Source organism: Sinocyclocheilus grahami, unplaced genomic scaffold (assembly GCF_001515645.1).
Source record: "Sinocyclocheilus grahami isolate Dianchi unplaced genomic scaffold, SAMN03320097.WGS_v1.1 scaffold968.1, whole genome shotgun sequence".
Classification (NCBI taxonomy): domain Eukaryota; kingdom Metazoa; phylum Chordata; class Actinopteri; order Cypriniformes; family Cyprinidae; genus Sinocyclocheilus; species Sinocyclocheilus grahami.
The window spans coordinates 106,761-128,173 of NW_015506147.1; the positions used below are offsets into that span (position 1 = coordinate 106,761).

Below are 21,413 nucleotides of genomic sequence, written 5' to 3' on the forward strand. Positions count from 1 at the left end.
TCAGTGGCAAATTCTTTAAATATAAAAAACGTGCTTACAGGCTGTGAGTCAGAACAACCAGACTGTCCTTGCAAAGTTGGAACTGCCCCACTTTATAGAAACATTATGTCCTCTTTTGGAAGGCCAAACAAAGTAGTTTCGCTTTCACAACGATACACACAGCGGCTTGAGTGAGCGGCGCCCGGTGGATTCGACAAAGGAGGCTTGCGGAAACCACATGTGACAACCCCGGGCTGGACTCCGCTTCGTCCACGGTGAAAGTCGATCCGGCGATCCACAGCGCAAAGTTGATGTATTTCCTCAGCGACCAGCATGGATCAGCTCTAGGCATGACGAAGCGGATGATGTCCTCTTTTGGAAGACCAAACAAAGTAGTTTCGCTTTCACAACGAAACACACAGCATCTCCATAACATGGCGGCGGCAGCAACAACAATACTACAGCGAGAATAAAAGTTACGCCTTCTTTCTTTGCGTGAACATTTGGGCGGCGTTATGCAAATCTTCCCACACAGTGACGTAGACATGTGGGGGCGTGTTTAAACAAGGCGTTTTATCAAGCTGCTCCCCAAGCACACACATCCATGTTTCCAGCTCTGTGCAAATTAGTGCCCTCCATGTTGTTTTTTGACATTAAAAAAAAAAACTAAAAACTTTGCTGTTACTGTGAGAATGTGTTTTAAGGAGCAAGGCAACAATCTTCAGTCTTCTAGTGTGAGCTGAAAAAGTACATCAGCCTATGCTTGGGAATTGATACTTTTAACCCATTTATGAGAGAGTGTTTATATACCAGAACTGAACAGGATTATTTAAATGCATTAAGCATGTAGTGCATTAGCTTGTCAAAAGTTATTCACAATGGTTGTTTACTTCATGAATATGGTAATTAGAGAGCAGTGCCAAGCACAGATCTGCTTAAATAAGATAACAGCACTGTCCACGTGTATTATTGATGCAGACACTGTGAATTTCACCCTAAATTAATTACTAATTGAAAAACTTTAAATATTTCTCGGAGTAGAGGGAACCTGAACCTGAGCTAATTCAATTCTATTTAAGTGCCACTACTGAGCATAAATGATTTAAAAATCAAGTAGCTATTTTTCTGAGGTGTATTCATCATTGTTTGTCTGTTCGATATACCCTATAGCAAGAAAACACAAACTAGCAGGACAGAGTTCTCCTGAAACTATACTCCATTACAGTTCTTAGCATTGTACATTGATGCATTGTTCTACAAGTTAACATGAAACCCAACCGTAACCCATTTTACTGATATAATGTTCAGAAATACATAATCATGGATCATGTTCTATATTAGAAAGGGAGCCAGATCTGAATGTGAGTTTGCAAAATGTTGAGCAGATGAAAAATATTAAAGAATAACATGCACTGATGAATTGAGCACAAGACCAGCAATGTAACATATACCTTTACCAGCGCAAAATCAGTGCGAACCCCATTTAAATCTACAAGTGTGAAATGGCGCTTAACCCAGGGTTAAAAGTGGCCTTAACCTGAGGTTAAAAAGACTAATATAGTATATCTAACTTCCTCTGTCATACATGTTTAAGGAATATTCCTGGTTCAATACAAGTTAAAGGGTTTTTAGTTTACCTAAAAGCGAAAGTTCTGTTCTTATTTACTCACCCTCATGTCGTACCAAGCCCATAGATTTGTTCATCTTCAAAACACAAAGACTTTAATAAAACCTAAGATTTCTGTCCCTCCATTTAATTTTTAATGCTTAAACGGGTTCATTAAGACGTTGTAAAAGTAATCTAATCTAATCTTCTGAAGGGACATTATGATTAAGCTTTTTATATGTGAATAAAATTGGTTCGTTTATCATTTTTAATGTGTTCATATTTGAATGCATTGCTTTTACAAACTTCTGCAAAAAGTTTAGGAGAAATGGGCTTTCAATGTAGGGACAGAAACCTCTCAGATTTCACGTAAATATCTTCATTTGTGTTTCGAAGGTGAATGAAAGTCTTATGGAATTATGACTACATCGTTGTCGTGTAAACGTAGCCCTCAGTTATGCATTGTTTTCAATAATTCGTCTCTGCTTTGCCAGGAACCCAATATTGCTGAAGCTCTGCCTCCCAAGCTTAGCTGGGCAACTTCAAAGGGATTCTTCTCATTTCAGCAGAGGGAAGGGAAGGGGGGTCTTGCCCCCACAGACAGCCATAATAGGCCTGTATCAATCTGTGGGTGAGGCCTGAGCTCAAGGAAGCTCCGACATGAATGGATCAAAGATGAGGGTCACACTAAGAGACTCGACTGGGGGCCCATGTGGCCTGTGTCGATTAACTCACCTAGTAGGCAGCGCCAGTTTCTGCAGCACGTGAAGCAGGATCTGTCCTTCCGAAGAACCCCAACCGGAGCTGCCAACCGCACTCATCTGTACGGAAAGAAGATAAAATGTACCTTAGGAAACAGGCTCACAGATGACACTCTCATACGATATCAACCAGAAGCAGCGTGAAACCTATTTAGTCACTTTAACGCGCTCCACGAGCTCGGCTCTATCATAACAGGCTGAAAATAGCATGAATGGTAACCCGTACGACACTCGAGTACTTTGCCGCTGATTTGACGTGTCTGTTTTTAGAATTAGCGGCTCTCCGCACTTCAGTGTGACAGAGCCCATTACAATGTCATCTCGATGGCGTCTCACAGATGAGATGCTTCATCCGAGTGAATGAGGGTCAGTGAAAGCCCCCTCTGATGAACAGCACAGGACAGACTCTTCATCTTTTTAAGAGCTCTCTGTGAATCCTGCTCCTCACGCTGGCAGATGCACACCACACACTGTGAAATCGGGAAGGCCGTTTGTAATGTTTTTCCCTCGTAACTCATACTCCTACAAATCTACCTGCCATCTTTTGATATAAAAAAAAATATGTGATGAAAGTAACTAATAAAAGACATCATGAGACCATAAAACATATATGTTGAATACAACAACATACAGCTGTGGTCAAACTTTTACATACACTTTGCGAACACACAGTAAACAAGAGAAAATAATAGTTAAATCATTTGTATGTATATATATGTAAAAATCTTTTTAATCTTATTCAGGTCAGTGCAAAATAAAAAAATAACATGCATTTAGTATGATCCCTCTTTATTTTGGTAAAATAATTAACATTTTGCAGATACTGCAAAGTGAATGTAAAAGTTTGACCACAGCTGACACACAAAACTGTGTCAGTCAGTCAGATTTTGTGTTTTTATGAAAAAGGAAATTAAAACTTTAAAAGGAAGCATTAAATTGATCAAAAATTACAGTAACTACATTTATGATATTACAAAAGATTTTAAAATGCCATTCTTTAGAACTTTCTATTGATCACAAAATACTGAAAAATCACTGTTTCCAAAACAACTGTTTTCAACATTAATAACAATAAATGTTTTCGGAGCACCAAATCAGAACGTTAGAATGGTTTCTGAAGGATCATGTGACACTGAAGACTGGAGTAATGGTGCTGAAAACTCAACTTTGCCACCACAGGAATAAATTACATTCTAAAATATATGAACAGAAAACAGTAGAACTGTCTACCTATATCCATCTATAATGGCTTTCAAAATACAAACTATGGATAAATCTAAGCCTGAGCGAAGGCTGTGTTGAGGTGTAAATGAAATGTAGCAACATTGCTAACTTGCATGACAGTAGTTCAGCTGTTTTCAAAATACTTCTCAGTAACACGCTGCTTTTCCAGTTTAGTGGTGTCACTTGACAAAATGCTACTCTATTTTTCCACTCACTGTTTTGCATATGCACCATCTTAACTGAGCATCTCCCTCTAGTAACTTTGGAAAATCTGATTCATTTTAGCAGATGAGGTTATTTGGACAACTTGTTTCAAGTTAACTTTTTTTTCTCTCTCTCTCTCTCTCTCCCAGCCATTTACAGTGGAACAAAAAGCTACTTCACTTATCTTACAGTCAGGACAATAAAGATTTGTGAACTACACACTGTAAGCAATGCTATCACTCAGCTTTGAACAATATACAATTTTAACCTAAGCTAATACAGTATAGCTCATGCTAGTATAGCTCAACTATACTTGCATGATGTGTAAGAATAAATTGGCTCTCACTTGTCAAGCAAGTACATTCGAGCTTCCGTTTACCATATTTTATGTGCTCTATGAATGTGATCAATGTTTTTTTTTATGAGACTAAAAGCAAGTGAATGTAAAAGTTTGACCACAGCTGACACACAAAACTGTGTCAGTCAGTCAGATTTTGTGTTTTTATGAAAAAGGAAATTAAAACTTTAAAAGGAAGCATTAAATTGATCAAAAATTACAGTAACTACATTTATGATATTACAAAAGATTTTAAAAAGCCATTCTTTAGAACTTTCTATTGATCACAAAATACTGAAAAATCACTGTTTCCAAAACAACTGTTTTCAACATTAATAACAATAAATGTTTTCGGAGCACCAAATCAGAACATTAGAATGGTTTCTGAAGGATCATGTGACACTGAAGACTGGAGTAATGGTGCTGAAAACTCAACTTTGCCACCACAGGAATAAATTACATTCTAAAATATATGAACAGAAAACGGTAGAACTGTCTACCTATATCCATCTATAATGGCTTTCAAAATACAAACTATGGATAAATCTAAGCCTGAGCGAAGGCTGTGTTGAGGTGTAAATGAAATGTAGCAACATTGCTAACTTGCATGACAGTAGTTCAGCTGTTTTCAAAATACTTCTCAGTAACACGCTGCTTTTCCAGTTTAGTGGTGTCACTTGACAAAATGCTACTCTATTTTTCCACTCACTGTTTTGCATATGCACCATCTTAACTGAGCATCTCCCTCTAGTAACTTTGGAAAATCTGATTCATTTTAGCAGATGAGGTTATTTGGACAACTTGTTTCAAGTTAACTTTTTTTTCTCTCTCTCTCTCTCTCCCAGCCATTTACAGTGGAACAAAAAGCTACTTCACTTATCTTACAGTCAGGACAATAAAGATTTGTGAACTACACACTGTAAGCAATGCTATCACTCAGCTTTGAACAATATACAATTTTAACCTAAGCTAATACAGTATAGCTCATGCTAGTATAGCTCAACTATACTTGCATGATGTGTAAGAATAAATTGGCTCTCACTTGTCAAGCAAGTACATTCGAGCTTCCGTTTACCATATTTTATGTGCTCTATGAATGTGATCAATGTTTTTTTTTATGAGACTAAAAGCATAAATTAAATTGGTTCATCATATAAAGTTGTGCTGTCAAAATTTCAGTTTAACGCATTAAAAATATTTAACGTGGGGCGGAGCTATGTTTGGCCAGCCCACTCACAACTGCTGCTTCTGTCTCTTTTTTCTTGACAAGAATCGCGTTTATTTAGATGCAGAACATCTTTACCAAAGAATTTGATACAACCACATCAAACGGGGACTTTTCAGATGCGCACTCTAACTTCGCCTCAGTGCCAGGCGCAAGTCGAACGAGCGCGGACAAGATACAGGTGACGAGAGAACTTCAGTAGAACAACAGTGAACTGTGCTCAGCTCTTCAATTGCACGCACAAATTTAGTGGTGTGCTGTAATATATTAAAGCACTGTATCATATTAAATCGCAAATGAAACTACGAGCATGCAACGTCGTAGTTATGTTGTCAGTTAAGGCAGTTAACACAGCCTTAAATCTGTGCATATAAGTATTTGTTATATTGTATATGAGTCACATTTAAGAACATGTCTCTGAAATGCAGTGGTTTTCAAAACCGTTCTGGAGCAGCCCAGAGTCTCCCTCACCTGACACAGCCATTTCAGCTCATTAGTAGAGATTTTAAGACCTGAAGCATGCCAGAAAAGTACAGTAGTTTTACAGTATACTGTAATGTTGAATGGCAAGTCAATGGTTAAATATTAGGATAAAGAAAACAATTTTCTTAGAGACATCAGTAGTATTGGTATCAGTGATACTCACTTTCAGTAATAAGAAAGATGCCATTAAATATATTAAACAAATATTAAAAATACACTGTCTTTATGTTGTTTCTACATTAATTAGAAGATTGAATGTGAAATTATTAAAATATAAATGTATATTTAAAAACTTTAATGTTAGGTGGGATTAATTTCAGAAAAAATGTTAATTAGTTGTTGTTTTTTTAAATTGATTGACAGCAGTAATATAAAGTGATCATGTCTCCTCAGAAGACTTGGATTCAAATGCTTGACTTTTCCACAATGTCTTTGAACGTTTTGAAGCAATCAAAGTTTTGGTTACAGTGGTTCAGTGGAAGGACAGAAATCTCCTTTCATTAAAAAATGTCTTAATTTGTGTTCTTATGAGTTTGGTATGACATGAAGGTGAGTAAATGGTTTTTTATTTTTGTGTGAACTAAGCCTTTAATTTGTCTATTTATTTTCAGTTCAGTTAAATAAATCAGGGTGTTTTTATTCATTATGTGTGTACATTTGTATGTTCAACTAAGACTGTTATTCTAATTGAAATACAATTTGTTTTGTGCAAGACAAAATACTGCTCTGATTTCTTATGTAATGTGATATGTATATAAGAAATATGTAGTGCCCTTAAAAAGCTTCAATGCAGCTTTCAAACTACTTTTTCTAGATTAGCTAGACTTTGGTCTAACTTACCAAGTGCCAAATGGGAGCATAAATTACAGCAGTTAATCTTACTCCCTACCCCCCCAAAAAAAACTTGTTGTGGTGAATTTTGGTGGTTTTAATGGTCTAAACATGTACCAACTAATATGAAAAGTATGAGAGAAAATCAATCAATTCATCCACCATTGGCAGATATTGTAAAACGCCTGGAAATATTTGAAAACTCTATGTAGGCCACAAAAGTAGCTAGGAAGCCACTATACAGATTCACAGAAGCACACAGAGCTGAATCTGAGGGGCCGTTTACACAACAACGGCATTTTGGGGACTGAAAATGGGTTTCAAAGTGCAAGTTTTTGAAAACGCCACCGTTGTCGTTTCCGTGTAAACACCCAAAACGGGAATCTTTGAAAACGGTGACGTAATGCGCGTGCGTAGTACGTGTTAGGTATGTAGACATGCGCAGTACGTATCGATTTTAAAGGCAAGCGCGAAACAAACATTCACAACAATGGCGGAGTACATGGTACTGTTTAAGAGTTTGCTAATGCTTCTTCAGTAAAGTGTGGATTTACTTCACCAATATTACAACCAACAGCGGAGACGAGATCATATACACACGGCTACAGGTACTGTTTACTAACAAGGTGACAGCGCCAACTACTGGCCTAGCATACGTAATATTCGCGGATATGTGTAAACGTGAATCGTTTTGAAAAGGGAAAAACTTTCCAGTTTTTGACTACATCGTTGTCGTGTAAACGTAGCCTGAGACTATCGTGTTCAGACACCACACTGAAGTTCCTAAACAGACTGGGATCAACTGGCACTTCAGAAGTTTGTCTTATTCTGTGTTTGTCTCACACTCTCTTTCATGCTGAGCCACATCTAAGCAAGGAGCCCACAGATTGTGACGGCATGTTCAGAAAATGCTCCCTTTTCTTTCAAAACAACTGGGCAAAACACAACAGGGTGACAGCTTGTGCACAAAAGCACTGTCTTAAGAACTAATGCTATCTGGAAAAACTCCTGTGACACTAAAGGGACAAATCTGCTGGTTTTCTTGATGGAAGAATAGGGTAATACCCCTGTGCATGAGGATGGGTCTGTAATAAGAAGGGTGGTGGGGTCTTCATTATGTTTCTGAAGAGTCTTGTCATGTCTTGTACGAGAACACACGCTTGTGCTCTTTATCTCAGATGTCATCACCCCAGCCCACCTGCCCACCTCAATATGCACTCGATAGTAAGCAACATGGTTATGAACCCGGCTGAACATGTAATTTTATCCTTGGTTTATTTCCTCCCTCCCCAATACACAAGGCATTACTTATTCACCAATTTAAAATGGAGATATGCACATTTAAGCTAAATAATCACATGGTTAGTAACTCAACTGTTGCTAACTGATAGCTGTAGCTCTTCCAAGCATATTTATTTGAACAATATTAAAAAAGGATCATTCATCCAGTCATTAATTTACTCATATATATGGTTAACATGTGGCCACATATTTATTGTGCAACATCAGCACCTGATATTACAAAAAATATGTCTGACTATTGCTATAATATCTAGTGCGTGCTGTAGATTATTCTGGCCAACAATCTTCCACTTAACCATATAAAGCCTACTGTACTAATTATACTACTTGATTATCCTGTTACTGTTCTTGACAGCAGTAATATAAAGTGATCATGTCTCCTCAGAAGACTTGGATTCAAATGCTTGACTTTTCCACAATGTCTTTGAACGTTTTGAAGCAATCAAAGTTTTGGTTACAGTGGTTCAGTGGAAGGACAGATATCTCCTTTCATTAAAAAATGTCTTAATTTGTGTTCTTATGAGTTTGGTATGACATGAAGGTGAGTAAATGGTTTTTTATTTTTTATTGTGAACTAAGCCTTTAATTTGTCTATTTATTTTCAGTTCAGTTAAATAAATCAGGGTGTTTTTATTCATTATGTGTGTACATTTGTATGTTCAACTAAGACTGTTATTCTAATTGAAATACAATTTGTTTTGTGCAAGACAAAATACTGCTCTGATTTCTTATGTAATGTGATATGTATATAAGAAATATGTAGTGCCCTTAAAAAGCTTCAATGCAGCTTTCAAACTACTTTTTCTAGATTAGCTAGACTTTGGTCTAACTTACCAAGTGCCAAATGGGAGCATAAATTACAGCAGTTAATCTTACTCCCTACCCCCCCAAAAAAAACTTGTTGTGGTGAATTTTGGTGGTTTTAATGGTCTAAACATGTACCAACTAATATGAAAAGTATGAGAGAAAATCAATCAATTCATCCACCATTGGCAGATATTGTAAAACGCCTGGAAATATTTGAAAACTCTATGTAGGCCACAAAAGTAGCTAGGAAGCCACTATACAGATTCACAGAAGCACACAGAGCTGAATCTGAGGGGCCGTTTACACAACAACGGCATTTTGGGGACTGAAAATGGGTTTCAAAGTGCAAGTTTTTGAAAACGCCACCGTTGTCGTTTCCGTGTAAACTGGAACTGAATAAATCTGGATGGTACTATCGTCTTCTTTACAGCCGATTTACAACTGGCAACATCAACACTGGTACTGACCTGAACTGAATCAACATTGACACAAGCTGCAAAATATCATTGCTGCCTTGGAGAACTGCATATAAGTGAATTGAACACTGGCTTGCTTAGTAGGGCTGTGGAAGACTCTTAAAGGGATATTTCACCCCAAAATGAAAATGTTCTATTGATGAAAGGGTTTCTGTTACGTTGAAGCTTCTATCGTTACCATTGTGCAGAAGAGTAGAGCTTATGGTTGTGGATAACTGCATGTACTTCCACTATGAGGCATGTTGCTTTGTTCAATCAGCAGTAGCTTTGCTAATGCTAGTGCATTAAAGTTTTTCCCTACTTGAGCTGTCTCACTGTATACAGTCTTTTAATTGTACAAAATAACTAGTTATAGTCAAGTACAAACAGACCTTAGTCAAAACCACAGACATTTGAGAATCAACTTAAAATAAATGAGCACATTTCACTATTAATATTAAATTCCTTTTGTCATTGATGAAATAATTTAGGAGATTTTACATGATTTTATCAGGCAGATTCCATTAAAAATAAAGCCTTAAAAACTACTTAAAAATATTATAATATAAATAAAATAAGGCACGATATTAAGTATTTTCTTCTTGACTCTTAATATTCCTTCTTTATACCATTATCTTCAAGCCTTTATTATGTTTAATTACAAATCCTTTTTTTACACATAGTATAGACCAGCTGGAAACAAAGCTTTGCTCTGAGAAAATGTCTTCCCTTTTCCAGGAATTAATTTGAGAGAAGCCAGATGACTCACAAACAAGCTCTCCCTGGAAAGCCCTCAAATGTCCACCAGATAGAGGATGAGGAGAATGTTTTGGAACAACCACCTAGAAGGAGCCACTTTAAATAGCTGCTGAAATGGTTTCTCAGCAGCTGATAAGACTCACATGCCCTCTGTACAATTCAATGTGCCCAACATGCCCAGAGCAGTCTGACTCAATGCAAGACGTTATGTTGGCCTTTATTCCTCAGAGTTGGACACAGAATCTTGCAGCTCAGATGCAAAGGGTTGCAGTGTGACATGAACAATGAAAGCTGACATGATATATTGAGTGAATGAGTGAGAAAGCATAATCGAGACAAGGACAGTGGAAAAACATAAGACGGAGAGATGGAGGAAGTAATTCAAATGGTATATGCATGTGTGAGAGCTGAACTCTACTGATGGCTTCAATCACTTCAGATTTTTATGGCTGTCATCAGATGCAGACAACAGTCAGTCTTATCTAAAGGGGTGTTCAGTCTGACAGCCATTTGCTGCAGGAAATAAAAGCCATTAAGCCATTAGTCATTTAATTTCAAGAAATACAAGTTAAACTCAATTGACGACAACTGAGACATAAATGGTAATTTCCGAAATAATTAATTTCCAATTATCCCTCTAAGTTACAGTGAAGTGCTTACAATGTAAATGAATGGGGCCAATTTGTACACATGAAATTGCTCCTTGTTTCAAAAGTTAACTACAAGAAATGAACAATATGCATGTTAACATGATTTGTTAAAAAAGTGGAAAAATCACTTACTACCTTTTCTCTGTAAAGTTATATACAATTTTACAATTTAGTAGCAATGACAACAACAACATCAACCCTAAAATGATAGCAATTATTGCATTATTTAAATAGCTTTACAGTTCAAATGATACAGAAGACAGAATAATTAATATAAGTTCTTTATAAAATCATAAGCTTTACATTTCAGCTTTTAAACCTTCCAAAAACTCTCCTTTCACTTCCATTATAAGCGCCATCAGCAACACAAAACCATACATTTTACCTTGTTCTAGTTTAAGAATTCGAGTTTAATTATTATTTTTTTGACTGAAAGGCTTCCAAGAAATCCAGGTAACTATGTTCATTATGCACACATTTACATTGAATTTTTTTAATGCCTAATATGCTAAAAACGGTAATGTTTCTCGTCTCTTAAAAAAGTTGATTTTGAGGGTCTGTCTCATAAACGAATAACTATAGTGGGAAAATGCAAACCAAAAGTTTGCAAAATGTAGACACATTAGATGTTTCACATTTTCTTAAGAGTTCTTTATAAAATCATAAGCTTTACATTTCAGCTTTTAAACCTTCCAAAAACTGTCTCCTTTCACTTCCATTATAAGCGCCATCAGCAACTCAAAACCATACATTTTACCTTGTTCTAGTTTAAGAATTCGAGTTTAATTATTATTTTTTTGACTGAAAGGCTTCCAAGAAATCCAGGTAACTATGTTCATTATGCACACATTTACATTGAATTTTTTTAATGCCTAATATGCTAAAAACGGTAATGTTTCTCGTCTCTTAAAAAAGTTGATTTTGAGGGTCTGTCTCATAAACGAATAACTATAGTGGGAAAATGCAAACCAAAAGTTTGCAAAATGTAGACACATTAGATGTTTCACATTTTCTTAAGATGGTTAATACTTTCCTCTCCTTTAGTGTACCAATGGGAAATATCAATTAATGATTTCCTCACATTCCAGTAATAATCCAATGAGATTTTTGTATGAACACAAAGTCCTACAACAGATGGTATAGCCTCCACAGAGCTCTGATATCAACATCGAGTCAGTGTGGGATAACAAGAGACAGAAGCAACCAAGATGGCCTAAATCCATAATACAACTGTAGCAACATCTCCAAGAACAACCTGTCCACTCTAACTAGCTGAAAAACTGCGAAAGTGTATCTAGATGAACCTAGCAAGCCTGCTGCTCAACTCCCATAGACAATTAATTAAAAATAAAAATCCGCTCAAATCTGTGCCAATACACACGTACAATCATCGAGAAACACATTTTGGTTTATACAATACTGGTTGTGTCAAAGCAGCTTTACAGAGTCAAACAGGAAAATAGTTTGTAAATGATGCAAGAAGACAATAACAAAAGAGTCTTTTTTTAAGCTAAAGTCAGTTCATTGATGATTCACTGATGTCATCCAGTTCGGTTCTCATCCAATAGTGTCTGTGCAATCAGTCAAGCGTCCCCAACTAAGCAAGCCAATGGCGACAGTGGCAAGGAACCAAAACTCCATTCATAGAAAATTAATTAAAAATAAAAATCCGCTCAAATCTGTGCCAATACACACGTACAATCATCGAGAAACACATTTTGGTTTATACAATACTGGTTGTGTCAAAGCATCTTTACAGAGTCAAACAGGAAAATAGTTTGTAAATGATGCAAGAAGACAATAACAAAAGAGTCTTTTTTTAAGCTAAAGTCAGTTCATTGATGATTCACTGATGTCATCCAGTTCGGTTCTCATCCAATAGTGTCTGTGCAATCAGTCAAGCGTCCCCAACTAAGCAAGCCAATGGCGACAGTGGCAAGGAACCAAAACTCCATCGGTGACAGAAATGGAGAAAAAACCTTGGGAGAAACCAGGCTCAGTCAGGGGGCCAGTTCTCCTCTGGCCAGATGAAACAAGCATAGCGTAGTTTAATTCCAGGCTGCAACACTGGTTTAGAGGACTTGTCTGGTTCCCGTGGTCTTGTGCTGATGGTCGTCAAGGTGACGAGATCTTCGCAAGGGATCTGTCTCTAGTTGACGTGGTTTCCGCTGACATTCAGGGCTGTAGAGGTCGTCTCTAGGTGCTGATCCACCATCTGGACTGAATCTTACTGAATTTACATTTAGCATTAGCCAGCACTTTCAAATTTGCCAAGATGTCAGGCGCTCTGGCTCCCGGTAAACATTGGATTATGGTGGTTGGTGTCTCTATTTTCACATTCTGTACAATAGAATCACCAATAACTAGCGCTCTTTCAACAGGCACAAAACACATGCAGTGGGTGCGTCACTGAGTGGGGAGAATCGGATTAATGTTTTAATCGGACTCGCTAAGCTAGTCGCATCCAAAGTCATATCTAAGGCCCTCACATTCTTACTATCCTCAATTAAAGTTTGGATGCGTGTCTCTAGTTCTGAAATCTTCTCTGTCAGCCTAACTATTTCCATGCATTTATCACATGTGAATCCTTCGCCGCTGACAGAGAAAGCTGCACTATATATGTGGCAAGCAGTGCAAGTGACAATAACAGAAGCCATTACTCACCGTGATTGCCGGTAAACATTGGATTATGGTGGTTGGTGTCTCTATTTTCACATTCTGTACAATAGAATCACCAATAACTAGCGCTCTTTCAACAGGCACAAAACACATGCAGTGGGTGCGTCACTGAGTGGGGAGAACCTGTTTAATGTTTTAATCGGACTCGCTAAGCTAGTCGCATCCAAAGTCATATCTAAGGCCCTCACATTCTTACTATCCTCAATTAAAGTTTGGATGCGTGTCTCTAGTTCTGAAATCTTCTCTGTCAGCCTAACTATTTCCATGCATTTATCACATGTGAATCCTTCGCCGCTGACAGAGAAAGCTGCACTATATATGTGGCAAGCAGTGCAAGTGACAATAACAGAAGCCATTACTCACCGTGATTGTTGAATGATTCCGACTTACCACAGTTGTTTGATGAACTTGTGAAAAATGGAGCGAGAGAGAGAGAGAGAAAAAGAAACGGTAGGTGCGATTGACAAGCTAACAGGCTAACGAAATGCTAGTTGCACTAGCACTCGCGGCGAGTGCACTCTGCACTCGTGGTTTGGATTAAAAAGCGAACAATATCAAATTAGTATGCTAGATAATGTCAGAAGAATGGTGATAATTAAGTTATATTTTAGCAGTTTAAACAACAGGAAGTGATAGTAAGATAGAGATTTCAATATAAAAACAAAGCTACACGGAGCTACAATCACAAAACACTCAGTAGCACAGCAGACAGGAACCAAAAATCCTCCTTTTTCTTTACATTAGACTAACACAACATTTCATTTGACTTTTACATTTTACTTTAACACGATCTAGTCACTACCAACCCTCAACTTAGGATGAGCATTCTGACAGAGATAGATTTTTAACATTGATAAGAAAACATCACAAAAAACAAACGTTTTCGCTTCAACTCCCTCCTCCGAACCTAAACAAGCTCTGTTGCACATTTAATATGCAAGCAGTTTCCTAGATTCCTCACTTCAAAGGCTGACATGGAACAGTACACCCAAGTCCTTGTAATTACCAACTGAATTAACATGCCTATTAGCATATTAGTATAACAGATTCTCAGATGGGGTCTTAAGGGAGACTCCAATGTTCCTTACACTCTCTCGCTCAAGTGCACGACCCGCCATTCTGTTAAGAGGACAAGATGAGAGGATGAGGAGATGAATTCAATCAATCCACAACCCACAAACATGTGCCACACACACGCTTTCATCACTGGCTGCATAATCATGTGAGATGAAGATATGAGCTTTAATACACTTGTGCACATTGTCTTCAGATAATACCTCTCATCAGATCTGACAAAAAATATCAGTGACTATGAGAAGATAAACAGTTTGAGGCCATTTTGAATGTGTGGGTAAGCAGAATGTATGGCTGTACTGTGAGACAGGAAGCAAATGTTGTTTGAAGCAGTTTTCGAAACTTGTAAATCAGAAAAAAAGCATGCTGAATATAATTCAAAATATGTTTTCTTATGGTTTGTAACGTGCAGGTTCATTATTCCCTTAAAAAGTACTGTGGTAGTGCCGTGGTGAAGCTACTACACTGCGTACTTCGAAATACACTACGGTTCTGAACAATTACCATATTCATGCACCATGTTATTTACAAGGTACTTGAAAGAAAAACCATGCCTGCAAGAATGGTATCGCCATATGTGCCCACAAAACAAGGTTTTACCACAGTACAATGTCCATGTCATGGTACTTTTCAGCACTTTTTGTGTATTTTCCATTACACTACTGAACAATTACCATATTCATGCACCATGTTATTAACAATATTTACAAGGTACTTGAAAGAAAAAACATGCCTGCAAGAATGGTATCGCCATATGTGCCCACAAAACAAGGTTTTACCACAGTACAATGTCCATGTCATGGTACTTTTCAGCACTTTTTGTGTATTTTCCATTACACTTACATCTATTTATCTAGCAGAACATGAGTTGAGAACAAGTGTCAAAGTACAAGTTCCAAAATTGCTTAGAAAAGTACATATATACAGTATAACATAATAGAGATGCAGCTGCTACAGTGTTTTTTTCTGACTTCAGCTAAACATGGAGTGGTTCAGAACAAAGAGTTCAACAACTCGTAGAGTCTTAGAGTTTTTCTAAACCTTTCCTTTTCAATTACTGTGTGGACCACAGAGGACAGAACAGTAGAAAAAATCTTGATGACTCCAAGGCTACCTTGGACTACCTACTCAATTACATAAAGTTTCTTTTTTTCAGTCGGACTTAAATTCTTTTCAGGTATAAAAACCCAGCAGATGAGGTGAGGGCTAGAGAGAAATAAACTGGATTCTGACACGGCATCATAATAAGATACTGCATGTGCAATTAATGAAGAAAACGTAAAGAATGCTCTTCACTTGTATAAAACTTGCCAACATGATGCCATGGCATTGCTATGCCGTTTCTAAGGAATTCTGTTGTTGCTAGGGAATTGTTGCTAGGAAGTGGTTGTTTACTGGCTCATGTCAAATGAGTCCAGTCCCTATAATATTCTCACTATGTTCGCTCTCTAAGGCCAAATATGATCACTTAGATAAGTATTAGCTGTCCTGAATAAGCCAAATGATTTGAAATATCATTAGCAAAAATGGTATGGGAAGAGTTTTAGTGTTTCAGTTCCCACTGGTTGTAAAAGAGCAGTAAATACTGAAGCATTGAAGTTTGTATCTCTGATTGTTGTTGGGTTCTATTGGCTTCATGACATTTAATGAACTAGATGACATTTCTAGACCTGTTGATGTCTTAGACTGAATGCTGAGCTTGTACAGAAACACCGGGGAGCATGTTTCAAGATCCTCAGAAAAACCTTGTAAAAAAAAAAAAAAAAAGGGCAGAAATATAAGAAGCATTATAATTGACCTTGCTTGAAGAACGTATTTTCAGTTTTGTGCTAACATTTTCCAAATGAAACAGTTTTTGCTTGCTTACTTGCAGAGATAAAAATTTTTAAAATGTGAATGTGTATGAATTGTCAGTTTTGACTCAAAGCTCTAATTTTGATTAGTCTTTGAACCTATTGCAATCTATTGGCCCTAACTTTTGTTCATTAACTTTCTCTAACATTACCCATCCACGTAATATGCTGATCAGTCATGGTCTCTGCTGACTCATAAAAAGCATGCACTGCACTCTGGTCACTCAGAACATACTGCTCCCATTCTGAACCAATGTTTTGTGTGGCCTGGGCGTGAAATGGAGCCCTCTTCCTCTTTAGCCTTTGTACTGTTCTTTGAAAACCCCTTCATCGTGTGCTGGATCTATTTCTGATATTACAGAGGCAATTAGTGAGGTCTTTGATGGCTTGATAAAAATGAGCATGCATAGATTTTACAATGCTGCAATTAATGAATACTAATTAAAAGGCCTTTGTTGATTGTCGGGGTGAGAGATGGATGGGTGAGCTTGATTTTTCTTGCTTTAATGGAAAGCCTTTGTCACTTGCCCACTCGCGTGTGAATAAGTGCTCTCTGTCACTCCGCAAAAAAGGAGAACAATGTAAATTAATTTGCATCATTTGCATAAATATAAAGCTTTTTTGCATAGGTGGTGAAAGCAGGCAGATTCATAAAACAACCAACTTTCACTCACAAGTTTGTCTGATTGAATAATCCATGCTCGCACTGGTTTACATCAAACCAGCTTCGGTTCACTCCAGAACGGGATGTTCTGAAGACAGCAGAGCATCGACCCGTCTCGCTGTATGGTGCAGGAAGTGTAAGGAAAGAATTATGATTGAAAGGATGTGTGTAGAATGTGTCATTCATTTGGAGTCGTGCAACTCTTAATGGAACTAGTGTGTTAGAGCCATAAAAATAAGAATGTTCCGAATCTAGGTCAATCCAATTTCAATTTGACAAATTCTGTAGAAAATTTTGTATAGAAGACAGATTGTAGAGTTTTAGTACAGTAGATTAGCCCCATTTACCCAATTTAACAGGTAGTCTCAGCTTCAGATGGCACATCTACACACTACCCACATTCTTTTTTTTGGATCCACATTCATCCCACATTTTTTGCAACTTCCTAGTGTTTTCTCTGATATTCCTAGCCTATTGTTGCATTTATTTGATGTTGCATTCATTCAGATAAACCCATTCCTAAACAACATATAACAACAAAACCACCTATGGTTGGTGGCATTACATATCAGTCAGTCGGTCTTTTCCAGTCTACGTGACACTACATGTTTCATGGTCCATCAATTCCCCATAACCGCTTGTCCAATGTTGGGTCGCAGGTACCTCTCAACACATTGGGCTGAAAACAGGGAAACAACATGGATGTATGGTGGTGCCATGATATTACATCTAATTTGATATTGCTCTTGATGTGATAACTTGTCCAATCACTGGCTTTTTCTCCACTGAAGATGAAGTCTGCAGTTCCTGGCTCTTAATGAAGAATCTGTTATTTGTACCGTATCTAATATTTTCACCATAACAGACAACTGTCACTATGGAAGAGACTAAGACTACCTCAAACTCCACAAAAATACATACCTGAGCTGGCACGGAGTGAAACCTCAGGCATTAAAAACTTTTTAAGCAACTGTGCAGCACGCAGCGTGCCAGCACTCAAATCCCAATGTGTGTGCTGTTTCTGGAGCTGATAATTGTGTGAGATAATGCAGATCTATGCTGATAACAGAAAGCTGGAGAGCATTGTTTTTGCTGCAGACACCATGCAGAGAAGATAGTACAGATGGGATAGAGGACAGATAAAAATGGATAGAGAGAGAGGGGGAGAGCGTGAAGATTAATCTCTCTCTCTGTCTAGACCAGTGGTCGCCAACCCGTCGATCGTGATCAAGGAACAAGGAAACGCTATATTGAGGGCGGTTCATAAGCAGTGTTGCCAAGTCTGTGGTTTTCCCGCGGAATTGGGCTACTTTAACACTGTTGCCGCAGGTTGTTGTTCGTGTCCGCGGGTTGAAGAGACCCCAATAATGTGATATTTAGTCCCTGGAATGTGAATTTTACTGGAAGATCCCCACCGAAAAACATGTATTTTACCCCCGGAATGCGATTTTTACAGGGAACCCCCCCCCCTCGAAAACCTCAGGACACCTCCCCTTTTCCCCCTGCATTCCAAAAGGGGACGCATCCTTTTACTACTTTCCAGAAAAGCGTGCCTTTCTCCTGTCACAGACAAAGACAATTCATAAGACAATCATTTAAAGTATCGGAGCAATATACTCCCAAATAATATGCTTTCTGTTTGAGGTGTTATTGAAACCATGATATCTTAATCTTTGCATTATAACTTGTCCTTTTAGCTATTACGATTATTGTGTATGCAAAATACCTGTTATTTGAGCTTGAATGGAAGCTTATTTTATGTGAGAAACTTTGAAATGAAGGAGAAGTGAGATGTACAATACTCGCAGTAGGAAACTTTATAAAAGTATCAACCAAATCTTCGCAAAGAGTTTTCTCCATAATAAATTGGAGCCTCTTGTTAATGTATGCACGCTCCGCCTTGCAAGAAGGCGATTGGGAGATCGCGCCGTGGGACGGACTGAGGCCGCGGATCAAAACCCCAATGCAAGACAGACTCCAGTGCTTGCTTGCTTGCTTCGTCGCTTTTCGCCGTGTTAAGAGCACTCCAACTTGTGCTCACACGTTTACCATCAAAGCGATCAGTCATCTAAAACTCAAACACTTCAGTTGAAACTTCTGTGATTGTCAGAGATCTTCAAAGAACTTAAAGTCTTGCAAACTCAAGACTTTTTCAGCAGAACTGCTCAAGCCTCTACGTCATCAAGGAACCAACCAATCGCCGGAAGAGTTTCCCCAAAGGGACACCATCCTGACGTCACCTCAGTAACCAATCAGCAACGGAATTCCCTCAAGCAGCCAAACCAGGAAACTCAGCTTTTTAGCTGTCACCCAAAACGCAAGTAAACGAACAAAATCTTATCTCTGCTGAACTGGTGCCGAGCTAAATTAAGCAGTAAACATAAGACAAACCTCTGCTTTGTGATGTATCATCTGCATAGCTGTGATAGGCAATTTGGTTCTTTCTCATTATTTGACTTATAATGTGTATGTGCATGTCTTAGCTTAGGTCAATGTAATTTAGAATAGCCAATAAAATTTAGTTTTCATTTATAAAGAATCATTGTCTGGTGTCGTATAATTTTAAAGTCAAACCTTGCCAAAGATCCATGTTACCTAGCTCGTAGCTTATAACTTATCAGAACATGTATTAAGCCGTGGCCAGGGAGAATACAGATATTCAAATTGTTAATATACACGGATGCTAACGTCTCGCTGGACGAACGGTAGATAAGGTGTAAATTATCAAATTTGGAATCAGTTAGAATCAGGTTGACTTCGAATCTTCAGATCCGAGTCCTCTCAAAACCTGAATGAAATAATAATAATTAATTCCCTTACAAATGAGTTAATTTCATTACAATGAGATGTTGGGGTAAAACTACAGCGATCACAAGCAGGATCTATATGCTGAAAGTGTTTAGAGAGTTTCAGCTTTGTCCAGTGTACACGGTGAACAATTTTGCACTGCAGAAGTCCATGTCTAGCACAGACTGAAGATTTGTGTAATCTGTATAGTACTGATTCCCATTCCTTATCCGAAATAACCATTTCTAAATTGTCTTCCCACCAAACTTTTATTTGTGAAAGGGATGTATAGACTGGGGTCAACATTTTACAATACAGTGTTGATATAATGCCCTTCCATCGTGGAGTATTCTCCAATAAATGATAAAATGGAGAACAGGGAGGCGGAGCAGGAAACTGAGGGAACATTTTACGCACAAAATCGCGAATTTGGAGATAACGGAAAAAATTATTTTTTGGAATATTAAACTGCTCACACATCTGCTGAAATGAGCAGAAAACCCCCTCATAGTATAAATAATTAATTTCCCTAATGCCTTTAGCATGCCAAGATGTAAAAGACTTATCCATTATTGAGGGGTTAAAGACATGATTGGAATGAACAGGGGATTTAGGGGACATAGTTTGCCAGCCAAAATGACGTCTCACCTGTTTCCAAATTTTAAGCATATCTCTTACAAGTGGGTTTTTAGTAAATTTGTCGAAGGGAAAGGAAAGAGGAGCGTAAACTAAAGCTGCTAGGGAAGAAGGCAAGCATGAGGCCGACTCAGTTGCTACCCATGACAGGGCATCAGCTCAGGATCTTCATAGAGCCAGTGCAGCATAGGACGGATATTTGAAGCCCAATAATAACATTGAAAATTAGGCAAAGACATTCCACCCAATGGTTTAGGACGTTGTAGAAGACTTTTACTCATTCTAGCAGGTTTGCCATTCCATATAAATGAGGTGAGAGCACTATTCAGCCTACGAAAAAATTAACTAGTAATAAACACAGGGATACACAGGAACAGATAGTTAAACTTAGGCAGCACATTCATTTTGACAAAATGTATTCGACCTGCAACTGATAAAGGAAGTGGGGCCCAGTGCTTTAAGTCCTGTTCAACTCGCTCCAATAAGCGGGTGAAGTTTTCAGTAAAAAGTTTAGAAAAAGTATTAGATATACAGGTGCATCTCAATAAATTAGAATGTCGTGGAAAAGTTAATTTATTTCAGTAATTCAACTCAAATTGTGAAACTCGTGGATTAAATAAATTCAATGCACACAGACTGAAGTAGTTTAAGTCTTTGGTTCTTTTAATTGTGATGATTTTGGCTCACATTTAACAAAAACCCACCAATTCACTATCTCAACAAATTAGAATATGGTGACATGCCAATCAGCTAATCAACTCAAACCACCCAGTGGTTTAGGACGTTGTAGAAGACTTTTACTCATTCTAGCAGGTTTGCCATTCCATATAAATGAGGTGAGAGCACTATTCAGCCTACGAAAAAATTAACTAGTAATAAACACAGGGATACACAGGAACAGATAGTTAAACTTAGGCAGCACATTCATTTTGACAAAATGTATTCGACCTGCAACTGATAAAGGAAGTGGGGCCCAGTGCTTTAAGTCCTGTTCAACTCGCTCCAATAAGCGGGTGAAGTTTTCAGTAAAAAGTTTAGAAAAAGTATTAGATATACAGGTGCATCTCATTAAATTAGAATGTCGTGGAAAAGTTAAT

General features: G+C 37.7%; 1 protein-coding gene across 1 annotated transcript in view; it reads right to left on the bottom strand.

The window, feature by feature from the left end:
* LOC107564876 (serine/threonine-protein kinase ULK4-like) overlaps nucleotides 1-21,413 on the bottom strand; it is a 139,421-nt gene that overhangs the window by 2,350 nt on the left and 115,658 nt on the right. The window contains exon 15 of the mRNA XM_016250049.1: nucleotides 2,321-2,406. Within this exon, the coding sequence (XP_016105535.1) occupies nucleotides 2,321-2,406 (86 nt within the window). The remainder of the gene's footprint in view (nucleotides 1-2,320; nucleotides 2,407-21,413) is intronic.